Source organism: Cebus imitator, unplaced genomic scaffold, assembly GCF_001604975.1.
Source record: "Cebus imitator isolate Cc_AM_T3 unplaced genomic scaffold, Cebus_imitator-1.0 Scaffold394, whole genome shotgun sequence".
NCBI classification, from domain to species: Eukaryota; Metazoa; Chordata; class Mammalia; order Primates; family Cebidae; genus Cebus; species Cebus imitator.
Genome location: NW_016107709.1, coordinates 1,282,052 through 1,300,491, shown reverse-complemented (window position 1 = coordinate 1,300,491; position 18,440 = coordinate 1,282,052). Strand labels below are relative to the sequence as shown.

At 37.0% G+C, this 18,440-nt stretch overlaps 1 protein-coding gene across 2 annotated transcripts; it reads left to right on the top strand.

The window, feature by feature from the left end:
- Window positions 1-38: 38 nt before the first annotated feature.
- RMI1 (RecQ mediated genome instability 1) lies at window positions 39-17,399 on the top strand. 2 transcript variants are annotated; one of them, XM_017508540.2, is made up of 3 exons: window positions 39-217; window positions 12,701-12,791; window positions 13,958-17,399. In XM_017508540.2, the coding sequence occupies exon 3, from the start codon at window positions 13,994-13,996 to the stop codon at window positions 15,869-15,871; it is 1,878 nt and encodes a 625-aa protein (XP_017364029.1). In that variant the 5' UTR covers window positions 39-217; window positions 12,701-12,791; window positions 13,958-13,993; the 3' UTR covers window positions 15,872-17,399. The 2 variants fall into 2 exon arrangements, with proteins under 2 accessions (XP_017364029.1, XP_017364028.1); XM_017508539.2 differs by having other exon boundaries at window positions 39-323.
- Window positions 17,400-18,440: the final 1,041 nt, after the last annotated feature.

The following is an 18,440-nucleotide window of genomic DNA, read 5'->3' as shown; positions in this document are numbered from 1 at the left end:
AACAACTGCCTAGTTCACGCGCACAGGGAGGGGGCAGGGAAGGGGCGTTTTTCTGGGCCCGAAGGAGTCCTTTGGGGTTAGAGGAGGGGCTCCAGCGCGCGGGAAATCGGGCGGGAAGAGGCAAAAAATCTTCAGGGAGCGTGCCGCGGCGATTCCTGTTCTTACAGTTGCGCGGCGCCAGGACCGCTGTTGCGCGAGGGGAGTGCGGGACGCCCAGGTCGGTGCTCGGCCCAAACTTATGCCCATGTTTCCACAGCGCACACTCGCGCCGGAAGCCCCTTACCCCGCCCCGGGCTGTGGGCTCCGGGACGAGCCGCGCCGCGGTAAGTGCGGGCCGCCTGCGTCCGCTGGGCCCGGCTGTCGCTTCGAAAACCCGCTGTTTGTAACGGTCCGGGGTGCCGGTCAGCGGAGGCCGGGCCCGGTGGCACAGCTGGCGGTTCTCCGCCCGCCTTGCGCTGGGGCGGGAGCCGGGGAAACGCGGGGCGAGCCTGAGTCCTGGAGAACTTCTCGACTTTGGCTTTGCCCCTGATTCAGGACGCCGAGAGGGCACAAGCGGTTTCACAGGGCTCTCAGTTCTGATGAGACTTTCCTCTTGGGTAATGGGGCCTGAGATGGAAATATTTTGTAGTGTCGTCGCTGTAGTTTATTCTGAGAAAAATTTTAGGCAGTAAATATCGCACTCGTCTCCTAAAATGAATGCATATCGCTAAATATGTTGCAGAATTTCACATTCCATTCAAAGCGCCTGCCTTGTTGTGGCAGTGATGAAAACGGACAAAAACCCTCGCCCTCAAACGTGCTCCCGTTCTAGCGGGTTCAGTTCACACTTGAATTGTATACGGTTCCTTATTTCTAAGGCCCCTTGCCAGCCTTTCATGACTTCCTTTGTGAAGGCGCGTGAGGCCACTTTCAATCGGTGACAACCTTGGGAAATCTCCAGCCCTGGGAGTACCCGTTTTCCACATCCTCACTTGTCAACCTTCCAGCCTCCGCCCACAATCCCAAACTCATTTTGAAGCATAAAGTTGTTATAATCTGCACATAAAGCGAAATCCACCATTGGAAGAATGCATTCATATATGTTTTAGTGGTGATGAATTTGTGCTTATTCATTCCTGTTATGATGTTTCCTTGGGTAATTTGCGAAATATATATACCAGCATTATTTTAAATGGTCACGATTGCATTCATCCAGCATCTTTTACTTGCCTGATTAGAGGAAAACACTTGTTAGGGTGCACTGAGGACTTCATGATAAACACCGGTATTTACGTCCTGAGAGGATACGTTAAATGTCTGGGATTGTGGAGTTTGTGAAAGTTCTCTTTGGTAATATTTTTTAAATGGTCCCCACCATGAAGTGTGTATAGTCTTGTTGGGTAGGTAAAACTTAACTCACATTTTAGTTCTAAAACACAAAGTTGGAATTTTATTAAATATTCAAAATTGAGTTTATGTAGGGGCTGGGGATACTTAAATCATAGAGATTTAATCCACCAGGTAGGCTTTGCAACATTTAATTGAATTTGTCATTGAAAACTTGGACATGCCACTAACACTAATAGGCACAAATAGCAGTACTGTAATAATGATGCTATGCTTTCTTTCAAGTTAGTATTTATGTTGCCGTCATCATTGTCTTCTTGATAAGCAATGATGAGTGGGAAGCACAAGTAAGCAGCTCTATATAGGAACCTCTTTCTCCCAATTGCATTGCCCAAATTGGACCCCGACTGGTGTAAGCTATTATTCATCCCCTTCAGATACCTTTGTTAGATCGTTGCTGTTTTTCCCCCATTTGATTTCTTCCTTCTTTTAATTTAATTTTTAGGTTTGCTCTTTAAATAACAGGAAAGTCTGTCTTTTCTCCATCCTTTTATTATCTGTTTGAAATTAAGAGTTTTCAACCCAACAATTTTATACCTGTGTGCATTCAAGAACTTACCAATACATTCATTGGCTCCAGTCTTGTGTAATTGGTACAACGGTGTAATGGTGTAGGATAATTTTAGACTCAGTGAATTTAAACCAGATATTACCTAGATGTGGGATTTGCTTTAGATAGGCTAATATAATTGAGATGTACACTAGCCAGCTGGATTATTGTTTATTATTTATAACTACCATTTCCTGAGTTCCCAACTGTATGCTAAACCTTGTGCTGGCAGTTTAATAATTTTTAGAGTCCTTTGAGTAAGTTGTTATCTTTGTTTTATGGATGAAGGAACTAATACTAAGAGAAGCTAAGGAACATATCCAAGGTCACATAGCAAAATTGGGTTTCAGATCCTAAGCCTATTCTCTTTTTGTCTTTTCCTTACCTTAGGTTATGGAGGATCCACAAAAAGCTCCTCTGATTACTTCTTAATTATTTCAGTCATAATATAAATTTTTCCTCCCTGATTTTCAGAGTATCTTCTTAAAAATTCCAGGGTTACCTTGAAATCATCCTCAATGATTTAAAATGTAGACTTACCTTATTTAGATGAAAATAATGGAAATGTGGAGAGATTTAAATATTTGTTAGTGCTTTTAAGTCTCAGGTGTTGTCTGAATGACACATGTAACGTCCAAAAGGATGACACTCCTGCCTTACTTTCTATTTAAAAAATTGGAATATGTGAGGCTGACTGAAATTAATCTATAAATCAGATATGCCTAGACATTAATGGTAGATGATAAAATTTTCCCACTTTATTCTCTTCTGTTCAGTTCCTGGCAGTCCAGATCTGGAATGTAGATTAGTGTGGTCAGCCAAGTTTATCATTCACACAGTGCTAATCAGCTTTCCTAAAAATGTTTTTTCCTGTTGATAAAATTAATGGGGATTAAACTGTATGTAATTTTATATCTGTTTTTTTTCCCCCAAACAATGTGAATGTATTCCCATGTCATTAATTCTTAAAAATGGTTCCTTTAAAGATTTCATTGATTTTCATTTCATGGTGGCAGTGCAAGGTATTTAACTTTTTCCAATTTTGAACATTTTGTTTGTTTTTATCAAAATATAAAAACTTAGTGGTAAACACTCTACCATACAAATCTTTGTCTTTATTTTGTTACTTATTGATGCATAAAAGATGTGCATAATTTTGGGGTACATGTGATAATATATTCACTTAATTTGTAAAGATCAAATTACAGTACTTGGGATATTATCTCCTTAAACATATGGGTTTTTTGGGCCTTATTTATGATTGTGTCCTTAATTCTGGAAGGTAAAAGAAGTGGATCATATGGTATGAACATATCCTTTTTTTCATTTTTTGGAGGGGACAGAGTTTCGCTCTTCTGGCCAAGCTGGAGTGCAGTGGTGCAGTCTTGACTCACTGCAACCTCCACCTCCCCGGTTCAAGTGATTCTCCTGCCTCAGCCTCTCGAGTAGCTGGGATTACAGGAATGTGCCACCACACTCAGCTAATTATTTTGTATTTTTAGTAGAGACAGGGTATCACTATGTTGGTCAGGGTGGTCTCAAACTCTTGACCTCAGGTGATCCACCCACCTTGGCCTCCCAAAGTACTGGGATTATAGGCATATGCCACTGTGCCTGGTCTTGAACATATCTTAATGTACAATTTAAAATACATCTTTCCAAATTTATTATTATTTTCTTGGACAGTGGAGTTCTTTAGGATCAAAGAGCTGTTGTTTGTACATTAGCACATGGGAATTTGTGCCGCCCTAGCTAACTTTCTGCCTCTGAGAATTTGTGCTTCTACCTGCTGTGACTATGGTTACCCAATTTCCTAAGCAAAGGAGAGATGAAAACCTTAGGAATTTTTCTGAAGGACTAGATGCCATTAATATAATTTACCAAATTATTAAAGGTCTCAATTATTAATATCTAGTCTAAACTTTATAATATGGATCTTAGATAATATTTTTCCATTTGATTAAACATTTTACTAAACCTTTCTAATCTGTAGGAAAAATAACCTATTATACATCATCTTTTTATAATTAAGACATGCAATTGTAGGAATTATATCTGTGTCCTAGATCAATCCTACTTTCCACTTTACTTTGCTGTTAAGTGAGGAAATCTGTGTAACAGATGTACATTAGCAGTCATTTTTTTCCCCCAAAGTTCTTGACTTTTTGGTAAAATATTTGAGAATAGTTGTATTGGAATGTTTGTACAATGTTAAGTCTTATCACATTTGCATGTGTTTTACAGATGTCTTGGTTATCTTTTGGGGGTTTAGTCACAAATTTTTTTTTTACTTAGTTATGATAACATTACTATAAATGTACAGTATGTCAGTTAGCTTCAGAAGTTGAGGGTAGTACTTAGAGTTAGTAATTAGGACTGACATACATTTAATGGAACAGTTTAGTTGTTGGGATTCACTGAGCAGTGTTTTTCAGAATTCATCCCAACTCTTGGCTGAAAGGAGTTTTGCCACTTGCAGTGTTCAATAGCACATACAAGGAAGAGCCAAGTTTGGAATAAAAAAAAATTTAAAAACTGATACATAGCCTTAGAATATCAGTTTGTAATATTCAGAAAAAAGTAAAAAATATTTTATGTGGTATGTTAGTAGAGTTATAGTGAAAGGAAAAGTAGTACTTAACCATAGCACTATGTCAAAGTTATCGCAGAGATAAATACAGTAGGTGTAGGTGATTCTTTTACATTTTTCTTTCATTTGATTTTGTAAATGAAACAATTTAGAGTGCATTAGATGAGCTTGTTATTTACATGAGATCTGAGAAGTCTGTTCATTATAGTAGCAGCAAACCACTCTTATAGAATGGCTGTTTAGATGTGGATTTTATACGTAAGTGGATTTTATAGATGAACTGAGGGACTGGTTTTGCTTCCTCTTTCTGTTAACTGAAGTTGACAGAAAAAGGTATAGGAATGGAGATTAGCAGAATTTACGTTCTAGTTCTGGGTCTGCTGTTGGATATGATGTTTATGCCTTAATCTTCATGCCTCAGTTTCATCATTGTCGAGTAGATGATAATACTCTTTGTATCAAAAATTACTGTTTTGAGGTTTAGATAACACTGCAGATGTAGAAGTACATCTTTTTAATTAAAATCTATGAAAAAATTTCAGTCTTACAAAATAGGTTTTAATTTATTTTCAGCAGTCTTTAATTCTCTGTTTATACATCTGTACCTGGTGGGAAATATAGGATTAATATCTTTGAAATTCATTCTTGTTCATTTTCTGTCCAGCCTTGACATTTTCAGTTCGTAACTAATCAGTTTTTCTTCTTTTCTTACTGATTCATTCCTTGTGAAGTCTCAAAGTCAACTGAAAGTACACTTTATCCTGATTTTAGTTTGCCTAATGTCTGTCATCACATTTTCATGCCTTTGAAAATTATACTAGGTCCATTTGCCAGCACTGTGTTTTTTAATTTTACTGGAGAAAATAGGCACTTTATTGAATTGGTGCAACTAAAGGCCTCCCTTCCCCTCCCTCCTCCCCTTCTCTCCCCCCTTGCTTCCCCTCCCCTCCTCCATTCCTGACCTTGATGTCACTTTTCTAAGAAAACTTTTAGGAAACCAAGGTCACAAAGATTTTTCTCCCAGCTTTTCTTGTACAAATTTTGTAGTTTTAGTTTTTACATTTAGCTCTGTGTTCCATTTTGAGTTAATTTTTATACATAGTTTGAGGTATTGGTTGAGGCTCATAGTTTTTTGCATATGGATAGCCAGTTGTTTCAGCGCCATGTGTTCAAATGACGATCCTGTTTTTGTTGAATTACTTTTGCAACTTTGTGGATAATCAATTGATCATATATATGTGTGTCTATTTGTAGATTGTCTTATCTTCCTATTTTCCAGTATGTTAATCCTTTTGTCAACATCTCACTGTTGATTATTGAAGCTTTATATGAAATTTTGGTGTTAGATAGTGTGAATCCTTCAACTTCGTTTTTCTTTTTCAAAATTGTCTTGGCAGTTCTAGTTCCTTTGCCTTTTGTTATAAATTTTAGAATCAGCTTGTCATTTTTTATAAAAAGATTACTGGGGATTTGAATGGAATTGCATTGAATCTATAGATGGGGAGAACTGAAACCTTAACCAGATAAAGTCTTCCAATCCATGAATACAACATATCTCTCCATTTGCTTAAGTAGTTTTTAATTTCTTTAATCTGTAATTTATAGTTTTCAGCATAGTGTTTGGCTTTTCGGTGCTATTATAAAATGTACTGTTTTGTCCGTTGGTTTTACAGTCAACAACCTTATTTGAAGGTTTAAAGACACCTTGTTTAATATATCTTATTAAATCATTAACATTGAACTTACACAACCAACAGTGCTATAACTCATGCCTAAATGAAGCTTATCTAAAATACATATTTTCTCCATAAGACATGTCACAGCTTTCCCATGCTTAGGTAGACTAGGTAGCACTTGAGCACTGTGGCAGGGGGCCATTTTAAACATCAAAATTGCCAGGGAAAAAAAAAGCACAAAAACGTGGCACTAAGTAGAGCACTAAAAGGAGACTTGTTTATTGTAGGAAACCTGAACCAAAAAAGCACATTATCACTTTGTTTGACCTTAGCTGGATATGCATGTTTGGTTGACTCAAATTTTTCACTGCTCTGCACATGTTCATGAATGACCATGGGAGTGCAGCAAATACTCATTTTGGGATTACAAATAAATTTTACTGAATAGGCAAATAAGGAATCTGTAAATGAAGATCAACTATATAAAAGTAAAAATGACTTTTGTGCTATATATTGGCCTTGTATCCTAGATCAGGTGATATGGCTTTTTTTGAACTTTGCGCGGTTTCGTAGCTAATGAGATTTATCCGAGGCATGATTATTGCTAATTGAAAACCTTTCTCAGGTGACAATAGCTTTTTTGTAGATTCTTTGACATTTTCATCATCAACATTTATGTCATCAGCAAATAGTGGTACATTTATTATTCCTTTTTTCTCTCTTCCATGTTTTTCTCCTTTTAAAATTGTAATAAAAAGCACATCAAATAAATTTACCCACTGGTCTGAGTGCAGTAGTGTTTACAAGTAATTGATCACAACCAATTATAGATTTCTTTGTTCCTTCCCCATTTCCACTGCTTTACTTGAGTTGCCTTAAAAAAATTACCCTCTTCACAGATTTTAAGTACACATTATGACATTGTTAATTATTTGCATATACAACAACAGTTATCTAGAACTTTTTCACCTTGCATTACTGAAACTACCCATTTAGTGACAGCATCCCATTTCTCCCTCCTCACAACACTTGACAACCACCATTCTACTTGCCGTTTCTGTGTGCTTGGTTATTTTAGGTACCTCATATGAGTGGAATCATGCAGTATTTTTCCTTTTGTGATTGGCTTATTTTACTTAGCATAATGTCCTCAAGGTTAATTTGTGTTGTGGCATATGATAGGATTTTTTGAAAAAAAATAATACTGAATATATGTTTTCTGTATCCATCTATCAGTGGTTGTTTCTGTATTCTTCATATGAGCAGTGCTGCAATGAACGTGGATTATGCAGCTATCTCTTCAAGATCTTGTTTTCAGTTCATTTGGAAACACACCTAGAAGTGGGATCATATGGTAGTTCTAGTTTTAATTTTTTGAGGTTCTATACTGTTTTCCATGGTAGCTTTACCATTTTACACTTGTACTAACAGTGCACAGGGGTTCCAGTTTTCCCTCATTCTTTCCAATACTTGTTATTTTCTGTGTTTTTGGCGTTGGCAATTCTAACAGGTGTGAGGGTGAGATCTCATTGTGGTTTTGATTTGTATTTCTTTTATGATTAGTGATGTTGAGCATCCTTTCATATGCTTGTTGACCATTGTATATCTTTTTTTTTTTTTTTTTTTTTTGAGATAGGGTCTTTCTCTGTCGCCCAGGCTGAAGTGCAGTTGCACACTTATGGCTCATTGCAGCCTTGACCTCAAGCAGTCCTCTCACCTCAGCCTCCTGAGTAGTTGGGACTACAGGTATGTGCCACCATGCCTGGCTAATTTTTGTATTTTTTGTAGAGCTGGGGTTTCGCCTTGTTGCCTAGGCCGGTCTTGAACTCTTGGGCTCAAGTGATCCACCTGCCTCCACCTCCCAAAGTGCTGGGATTACAAGTGTGAGCCGCTGTTACTGGCTCATTTGTATGTCTTTGGAGAAATGTCTATTCAAGGTCTTTGCCTATTTTCAGATTGGATTATTTTTTTGTTGTTAATTATCAAGTTAAAAAGTTCTTTACATATTCTGGGTAATAACCCCTTGTCTGATATGTGGTTTGCAAATATTTTCTCCCATTCCGTAGATTGTCTTTTCACTCTGTTGATTGTATCCTTTGGTGCACAAAAGTTTTTCAGTTTGATGTAGTCCCGTTTGTCTACTTTTGCCTTTGTTACCTGTGCTTTTGGTGTCATTTCCAAGAAATCATTGCTCATTTCAATGTCATAAAGCTTTTTCCCTATGTTTTATTCTAGGAGTTTTGTAGTTTCTGGTGCTACCTTTAGACCTGTAATCCGTTTTGAGTTAATTTTTGTATATGGTGTGAGATAAGGTCCATCTGTAATCTTTTGCATGGGCATGTTCAATTTTCTCAACACTATTTGCTGAAGAGAGTATTGTTTTTCCATTGTGGAGTATTGGCACCATTGTCAAAGATTATTTGATCAGGTCCCTCCTGGACTCAAGTGATCCTCCCACCTCAGCCTCCCAGGTAGCTGGGACCACCGGAAGGAGACACCACGCCTAGCTGATTTTTGTATTTTTTGTAGAGATGGGATTTTGCTATGTTGCCTAAGCTGGTCTTGAACTCCAGAGCTCAAGTGATCTGCCTGCCTCAGCCTCCCAAGTGTTGTGATTATAGGCATGAGCCACTATTCCTGGCTCCCACGTTTTTGTTATCTTGAATTTTAGATCCAGCTTGTTAGGTCTTCGTTACTTTTCTTTATCCTTAATGTTTATATTTTGCCATATTGCTGTGTATAAGTGTAGATTAAAAAAACTGATTAGAAGTATAGAGTTTATTCAACCTAGAAAATAATATCTTGGAAAAATTTCAACCATTATAAAAAAATTTTTTTTTCACCTCTTTTTTTTCTTCTGAATTGCAATTACTTCACTGTTGGAACCTGTCTTCCCTGCTTCTTAATTCTTTTTTCCTCTTTGTGTGGTATCTTAATCTTTATACTGTGTTCTAAGTAACTTCTAATGCATAAATTATCTATTCATTTGTTGTTAGCCAGGTGTTGGTCCCATCTACTGATTTTAATTTCAGAGACTGTTTTCTATTTACAAGATTTGCAGTACATTATTTTCGTAAATGCCTGGGATCATTTAATTATCTTCTATTCTTCTTTTAGGATGTTAGTCCCACTGAAGTATATTTAGTATGCTCAAAGACATTTAAAATTAAGATTCTTCATTTTAAAAACTGTCTTCAGGTATAAATTCTATTTGGTATGTCTGCTGATGGTAGTAATTTTCCTAAAGTATAATTTTGGTTTGCGGGCTCATGTTGGATAGTTTTGCCCCTTTGTGTAGCTTTGGAGTTTACTCTCTGGCCGACATTGACATAGCTCTAGGTCAGCTGTTTTATTAGGAATTTGGGTTTTTACTTATATGTTTTATGCAGGCCCAGTGTTTATTCTCAGGGTAGTTCTGTTCCTGCCACATGCAGGTGTTGGGTGGAACTTTTTTTGGCCCAGTTCCAGCAAGAAGTCTGTTTCTGGTCTTCTGTCCCATGCATGGCATGCTGGACTTCTAGAGCTTTGAAGCTTTAGCTACACTGTTCTTAGCTAAATGCCCTTTTCCTGGGGGCTGCATGGCTTTAGTGCCTACTTAACCACTCTAAATTTCTCATCTGTTCCTGACCCACGAAGATCTTACTCTTGTTATTGAGTATAGCTAAATAATTTAAGTTTTATCAAGTTTCTTGTATATCCTTCTAGAGGTACTTTATGTAAGTCATAATATGTGTATTTTCCTGTTTTGTATACAAAAGTTAGCATACTGTATGTCCTATTATATTAGTTTGTTCTTGCAGTGCTGTAAAGAAATACCGGAGACTGGGTAATTTATAAAGAAAAGAGGTTTAATTGGCTCATAGTTCTGTAGGCTGTACAGGAAGCATGGCTGGGGAGGCCTCAGGAAACTTAAAATTGTGGCAAAGGTGAAGGAGAAGCAGGCGCGTCTTATGTGGCCAGAGCAGGGGGGTGGCAGAGACAGAGGGGGAAGATGTCACACACTTTTTTTTAATCAGGCATTTATAAACAAGAAAGCATACATTAATTACATAAAAATCATTTTTGAATAACAGAGTAAGCATCGTATTGTCATTAGCAACAACATAGGACATAGCAGGGGATGCAGGGCTCTGGGTGTGATTTTAAAGGTAGAGGTGGGTTTTTTTCCCTGATCGAAAAAGAAAGTTATTTGTTACTCCTAACTTAAAGCAAGAACAAATGTCTCCCTGGACCCTGATGGGCTGTCGGGGGGTCACGTAGGAGTGAGGCGGGCTGGCCTGGGCTGGAGCTCTACACCCTCTGGGAGGAGGATGTCACATGGAAAACTGGCATAGAGGTTTCTTCTCTGTGCCACACACTTTTAAAACAACCAGCTCTCAGGCTCACTTTTTATCATGAGAGCAACACCAAGGGAAAATCTACCCCCATAATTCAATCACCTCCTGCCAGGTCCCACCTCCAACGTTGGGGATTTGGGCTATATTTTGCTTTTCTTAATAAGATAGGGAATTTTTTTTTTTTTTTTTTTTTTGAGACAGGGTCTTGCCCTGTCACCCAGGTGGAGTGCAGTGATGCAATCATAGCTCACTGCAGCTTCGACCTCTGGGCTCAGGCAGTCCTCCCACCTACCAGTCTCCCTTGTAGCTGGGATTACAGGCATGCACCACCATGCTCAGCTAACTTAAAAAATTTTTTTAAAGATGGGATTTTGCTTTGTTGCCCAGGCTGGTCTTGAACTCCTGGGTTCAAGTAATCCTCCCACCTTGGTCTCCCAGAGTTCTGGGTTTACAGGCATGAGCTACCATGCCCAGCCAAGATAGGAAGTATTTCCATTTGCTAAATCAGAGAGCTGGCATAGAGATTTGGTTTCTTCATTAAGGAGACCTGCTGATTTGACCTACATAGCTTATCTTCGTCACAACAGGTAAAGACTTTTCCTACTTTTGATTTTTTATATTGTTTTTTACATATAGTTTAAAAAATGTTTATACTCTCAGTCATTTTCTCTTTTTTCTTTTTTTTTTTTGAGACGGAGTCTGGCTCTGTCGTCCAGGCTGGAGTGCAGTGGTGTGATGTCAGCTGACTGTAACCTCACCTCCTGGGTTCAAGTGATTCTGCTGCCTCGGCCTCCCAAGTAGCTGGGATTACAGTCTCACATCACAACACTCAGCTAATTTTTGTATTTTTAGTAGAGACGGGGTTTCACTGTGTTGGCCAGGCTGGCCTTGAACTCCTGACCTCGTGATCCACCCACCTTGGTCTCCCAAAGCGCCGGGATTATAAGCGTGAGCCACTGCACCTGGCCACCAGTCATTTTCTTTAATATAAAGATTCATCTGTTCTGTAATTGACCTTAACTTCCCCATGTCCTTTAAATGTTAACCATCCATTAAATTAAATTAATAATGTACCCACTGTTTATAGGTTCCTGAGAACTATACGCTTCCATGTCTTCTTTTGTGGGATATTTAAAAAATATTAATGGTAGCAAGCATTTACATACATTTACTTTGTGCTAGAACAGAAGTATAGAACAAAAGAGGAGAAATTGTTTAGAGGCGTGTAAGGAGTCCATGCCACTGAGAAATATGAAAAGATGTTCAACTGGTAGCATTAGAATCAGCAATAAACTGGCGTTTTAGTTCCTTCCATTTCTGAGGCATGTGCTGCATTTCTTTCAGCTGTTTTTGGGGATGCAATGTAGAATAGTTTTGTTACAACGGTAGCTTAAGGTGAGCTATATTAGCATTTTCAGGGTTTAAACTCCTAAAGTCTCATGTAGGCATATTGTTTGAGAATCTACAAAAAAGTCTCATTTCACTAATTTCAGAGCAGTATAGGACTTATCCAATCTAGGAATTGGTCATTCAGTCTAAAATAGTGGCTGGGAGTGCTGTGGCTCACGCCTGTAATCCCATAATCCCAGTACTTCGGGAGACTGAGGTGGGCGGATCACTTGAGGTCAGGGGTTTGAGACCAGCTTGGTCTCAAACTTATACTCAATAAGTAGTTTTTGAGTGGCTGTTTTTTGCCAGGTGCTGTAGTAGGCACTATAAGTCTAATAATAGTATACATTTACTGAGTTCTTGCTATCAGCCAGGTGCTGCTTTTTCCATATTAATCTAATCTTCATAACAAGCCTGTGAGGAAAATCCTGTTATTCTTGTTTTACAAATGAGACAAGTAGGATATTGTGAAGTTGAGTAACTTGTTTAGAGACACAGAGTTTATAAATAAGTTTATAAGCCTAGCACCAGAGATGTACTCTTAACATCAAATACTATATCACACCTCCTATCTTTTTTAATTTTCACAGTAAACCTATGAGGTAAGTATATAGAAAAGGAAACAGGCTTAGAGAAAGTGCGTGACTTTCTCATGGTCACTTGTTTCTGATCCCCACAAACCATACCATCAAACTCTTGCACTTAAGAAAATAGTCCAGTCTTTCTACAACTTCATCTTACAATTCTTACTGCTTCTTGTCTTATCTCCCAGGGCTATTTCTGAGCCAGTGAAGGTTTCAAGTAACCCACGGAACAACCAGTTCCAAATTCTGTCTTCAAACCCTGTGCTGCTATTCCAAGTGGTAAGTTTTCTTATGGGCATATTAAAACTTTAATATATTCGACTTCATAAATATCCTCATCTGTAGAAGGAACAAATTATACTTTTGTGAACACAAGGATGATTAGGCTTTAGTGTTTTGCTACTGCTTTATCATACTGAGAAAATCAGAAGTTAAGTATTAATATATTTGTCTGGCATGACTTTTGAAAATATTTAGCTCAACACGTAAGATGCTTTATATCTGTCAGCTCAGTGTCTGCTGTTATTTGTTATAATTTTATCTTTAGACCACACATTCAAGTACTAAATGGACAAACACAGTGGTATGTTTTAATAGAGTTATATTAGAGCTATTATACATACACAAAGAACATTAGTGAATATTGTTTCTTAACTAAATTTTAAATGATTGGAATCTATTTATTAGATCAATTATAATATACTATAGTCTTCGTTTCTCCATGGTTTTGCTTTCTGTGGTTTCAGGTATCTGCAGTCAATCAAGGTCTGAAAATATTTAGTGGAAAATTCCAGAAATAATTCATAAGTTTTAAATTTTGTACTGTTCCGAATAGTGTGATGAAATAATACCCTAGACTTGAATCATCCCTTTGTCCAGTGTATCTGTGCTGTTTACGCTACCCACCCCTTAGTCACTTAGTAGCTGGTTGGTTATCAGATTTAAAAAAATAGTATATATTAAGTTTGGTAATATTTAGAGTTTCAGACATCCACTGGGGGTACTGGAGCATAGTCTCCACAGATAAGGGAGGCTACTGTAACTACTGTTTACTGAATATCCTTTCTAGGTCTGACATGGTGCATTACAAATATAATTCATGTGATCCTGATAACAATTCTGTAAGATAGATGGTGGTATTGACATTTTATAGATGAAAAAACTGGTTACAGAAGTTGAGAATTTTATGTTAGGTTACATAGCTTGTAACTTGACAGAGCCGGCTTTCAAACCTAGGTATAAGCTGTCTCAAACATTTTGATTTTCTCATTATAACATCTGACTATGTGTAGTGTTTGAATTTTGACCATGTAAAAACTAAAGATTTTTAAGATGCTCAAGAGTGAAAAATCTAAAGGGTGTGCCTGTCTGTGTATTTTAGAGAATTACAGAAGCTGTATTCAAATGTACTGAATTATCATAATTTTTTTGTTTTTTGTTTTCAGGTAGTAGATGCATATTATTTCTTTTATTTAAAAGAAATGAGTGTGACTAGTATTGTATTAAGAGCTGAAACCTGGCTTTTAGCTACATGGCATATTAAAGTACCTCCGATGTGGCTGGAAGCTTGTATTAACTGGATCCAAGAAGAAAATAATAATGTTAACTTGAGTCAGGCCCAAATGAATAAACAAGTGTTTGAGCAGTGGCTCCTTACTGATCTGAGGGATTTGGAGCATCCTCTTTTACCTGATGGCATTTTAGAAATTCAAAAAGGAGAACTAAATGGATTTTATGCTCTGCAGATTAATTCCTTGGTTGATGTAAGTCAGCCTGCATATTCCCAGATACAGAAGTTGAGAGGAAAGAATACAACAAATGATCTAGTTACAGCTGAAACACAAGTAACCCTAAAACCTTGGGAAGTAAAGCCTTCACGAATGTTGATGCTACAGCTAACTGATGGAATTGTACAAATACAGGGAATGGAATATCAGTCTATTCCAGCTCTTCATAGTGATCTTCCTCCGGGTACAAAAATTTTGATTTATGGAAATGTATCTTTCCGTCTTGGTGTCCTCTTATTGAAACCAGAAAATGTAAAAGTGTTAGGAGGTGAAGTAGATGCTCTTTTAGGAGAATATGCCCAAGAAAAAGTACTTGCAAGATTAATAGGGGAACCTGATCCTATAGTTTCAGTCATACCAAACAATTCTAACCAAAATATTTCCAGAGTTACAGATGTTCTAGATTCTGCATTAGGTCCTTCTGATGAAGAACTCTTGGCAAGTCTTGATGAAAATGATGAGCTTGCAGCAAATAATGATACTTCCTTAGAAAGATGTTTCACCACAGGTAGTTCCTCAAATACCATTCCCAGAAGACAGTCAAGTTTTGAGCCAGAATCTGTTATGTCTCCAAGACCAAAAGAGGATCCATCAAACCTATCTATGCCTTTCGTGGATGGGGAATTAGATGACTTTTCATTGGAGGAGGCCTTGCTTTTAGAAGAAACTGTCCAGAAAGAACAGATGGAAACTAAAGAATTGCAGCCACTGACTTTTAACAGAAATGCCAGTCAAAGTTTAGAGACATTTTCACATAATCCTAATACTATGAATAATTTTTCTTTGAGTTGCAAAAATGGAAACAATAATTGGAGTGAAAAAAAGGTATCTGAACAACTGACTAATGAAGACAAATCTTTTGGTTGTCCATCTGCTAGAGACCAAAACAGGAGTATTTTTTCAGTTCATCGTAATGTACCCTTGGCCCATGATTTTACAAATGAAGATGCGAACTTAGAGACAGATAATAAAATAAAACAAACCAGCAGTTCAGATGGACATTTCTTAAATAATAAAATATTAAATAGAGAGGTGGTCAACTGTGTACCAAAAAGGAGCTCACAAATTTCTAATGCAAATGATCACAATTTACAGACTTGTTCTTTAAGATCATCAGAGAATAGGACTAATCTTCCTGTTGCCATGGATTTGTATTCTCCACCCTTTATCTACTTGTCTATTCTAATGGCCAGCAAACCAAAGGAAATTACAACAGTGAAAGTGAAAGCGTTTATTGTGACTTTAACTGGAAATCTCTCAAGTTCTGGTGGCATTTGGAGTATAACTGCAAAGGTGTCTGATGGTACTGCATATCTAGATGTAGACTTTGTGGATGAAATACTTACTAGTTTGATAGGGTTCTCAGTACCAGAAATGAAACAGTTAAAAAAGGATCCTCTTCAATACCAAAAGTTCCTGGAAGGTTTGCAGAAATGTCAGAGAGATCTAATAGATTTATGCTGTCTAATGACTATTTCATTTAATCCTTCCTTGTCTAAAGCAATGGTACTGGCATTACAAAATGTTAATATGGAACACCTTGAGAATCTAAAGAAGCGGTTGAATAAATAATTTTAAATAGTATTAGGAACAATTAAAAACAACAAGGAAATATTTAGAATTTGTTCACAATTTTACATGTGAAACTTTATGTAAAAGGAAAAATGAAATTTCATAGCTTATTTCAGTTTAATTTTAAAGTGTTTAATCATGCTTCTTATATGTGGAGCTATGGAGCTTTTTAAAATAAGTTAATCTTTTTTTAAAATTTTTTTATTTTGTAATCAGGGTCTTGCTCTGTTGCCCAGGCTGGAGTGCACTGGCATGATTATAGGTTATTGCATCGACCTCCTGAGCTCAAGCAATCCTGCCTCAGCCTCTTGAGTTGCTGGGACTATAGACATGTACCACCATGCCCAGCTAATTTATGATTATTATTATTTTGTAGAGACAGAGCTTTGCTATGTTGCCCAGGTTGGTCCCAAGCTCCTGGTATCTCAATCCTGTCTTGGCCTCCAAAGATTAATTTTTTTAAAAAGTAACTGTTAGATGAAGGAATATGATGACCCACTATTGTTGAGAAATTTGTTTTCCACTTGGCATGTCACATAAAATGATGGCTAAAGTATTGTACTGGTGTTCAGTGGTGAGTCATATTGTTGAAAGTTAATATTTATAAATAGGAATTTTACTTCTAATATATTGAGCACTGTCTGTGGCCATAACCACCGTGAACATACCTGAGCTTGTCATAATATGTTGAGTACTCGCAAAAGATTTGTTTATATTGCTAATCTTAGGGGAAAAAAATTGAGTAGATTAGAACATCAGGCTTTCAGACACAAATTGATTTACTGGTTTTTATTTTGCTGATTATAATATTTGGTATATTTGAGGTAATCCAGTTAACTAGATACTATTTCATAGATAGATTATATTGAATCATTTAAAGCCTTATTTTCAAGGACAGTTTATTTTAAATGGTATATTGAAAATGTCATTATCGAGATCCAGTAGGTAGGACATTTGTTGGATTAAAGTAAGGCATTTTTCTATGTCTTTGGGTGTCATGGTTCCGTTTCTAAATTAGCTGTACATAAAATTTTCCTTTAGTTTTAAGTGCTAATTTTTTCTAAAAAGGGAGACTGTTTACCATTCTTCCACTGCACTGTTACAAAGTTGTATTTGAAAGCTAATGTTATTTTTATTAATCGTTTGTCTTAAAGTGCTTTGAATCTTAAAACATTAAATATTTAACAAAATAAAGACATTGGCGTTTTATTGAAAATAATGTAACAGGAAATATCAGGAGGTAAGATAAATACACATATGAAAATGTGATAATAGAAGAGAAAGATTTAAAAAATATTTTCATTGTTGTATCAGGGTTCAAAGCACCAGAACACAGATATTGCTGATATATACTCTAGTAATGATCATGCCTATATACTTGCATAGCTTTTTAATAAGTAATCTGAATGGGATAGCATTATCTTTCATTAAATGTTTTCCTCCTATACTCATATCTCTGAATGAGGCTTGAAAATTGGCATTAGAACTTCTCTTCATATTGTCATTAAAGATTGACTATCATACTTTTTATCAACGTATGCTACTATATTGGTTCTTGGTGCTTTCATTCTGTTTCTAGTCTTCTTTGGCATGGATTATTGCAGTGGTTTACTAATTGGTCTTTATCTTATTTTGCCCTCAAACCATTGTCTGTAATGTTACCAGAGTGAACTTTCTAAAATAAATTTCATCTTGTTTTTTCTTCATTAACATTTAATACCAACCTCCTCCCACCCCATTACTTACAGGGTGAAGTCCAAACTCCTCATTGAGTATGTATGGTTTTTTGTGATCTGGCCCCTGACTTCTTTGTTAGCCTTATCTTGCCTTATTGCTCTTTGCTCCTAAGTTTTTTTTTTGGGTACCAAATTATTTGTAGTGCAGTAAACATGTAGAAGAATATACCTCTTACTTTCACACTCATGCTTATAGTGCCTGTACTGCATGATCCCCCTACCTTCCAAAATAATTTCCTATTCAATTTAAGCTTTAGGTGCCTGTTACAGCGTTTCATGAATTCCTCTGCCCAGTTGCATGCTCTCCTATACATTGTACAGAATAATATTATATGCATTTTATTGTGCTTGTTTCTCTGTTATTCTACTGCTACATTTTTGGCAGGAAAAGTCTTATGGGTCTGTCCTGTGTGCGTGGTAGGGGGCAGCATCTTTGGCCTCTACCCACTGGATGTGAGCAGCATCCTTCCAGTTGTGACAACCAAAAATCTCTCTAGACATTGCCAGTTATTCCCTGGAGCTAGAGATGCCCCCAGTTGAGAGCCATTGTTCTCTTGGAATATAAGCTGCTTGAGGGTATGGTTGAGGTGTTTACCTTGTAGTTCCAGTAAGTATTTTGTCAAATATGATCATCTTCTGTTGCTTAATATCTTTTGTGATTTCCTGTCATCCATTCCAATAGCATGGTACTTAAAGCCCTGACACCTATGCATACACAGCATCTCAAAGAGCTGCCTTCGTTAGTGAAAGAATAGATTAGAAAAATCTGCCCTAAAGTAAGGAGTGACTGTGAGAAAACTTGAATGATTTGGCTTAGATTCTGGTTGGTTGGG

What these genes read in the sequence shown, in the direction of transcription:
- RMI1 (XM_017508540.2), top strand. Translation starts at nt 13,994, where the DNA reads ATGAGTGTGACTAGTATTGTATTAAGAGCTGAAACCTGGCTTTTAGCT.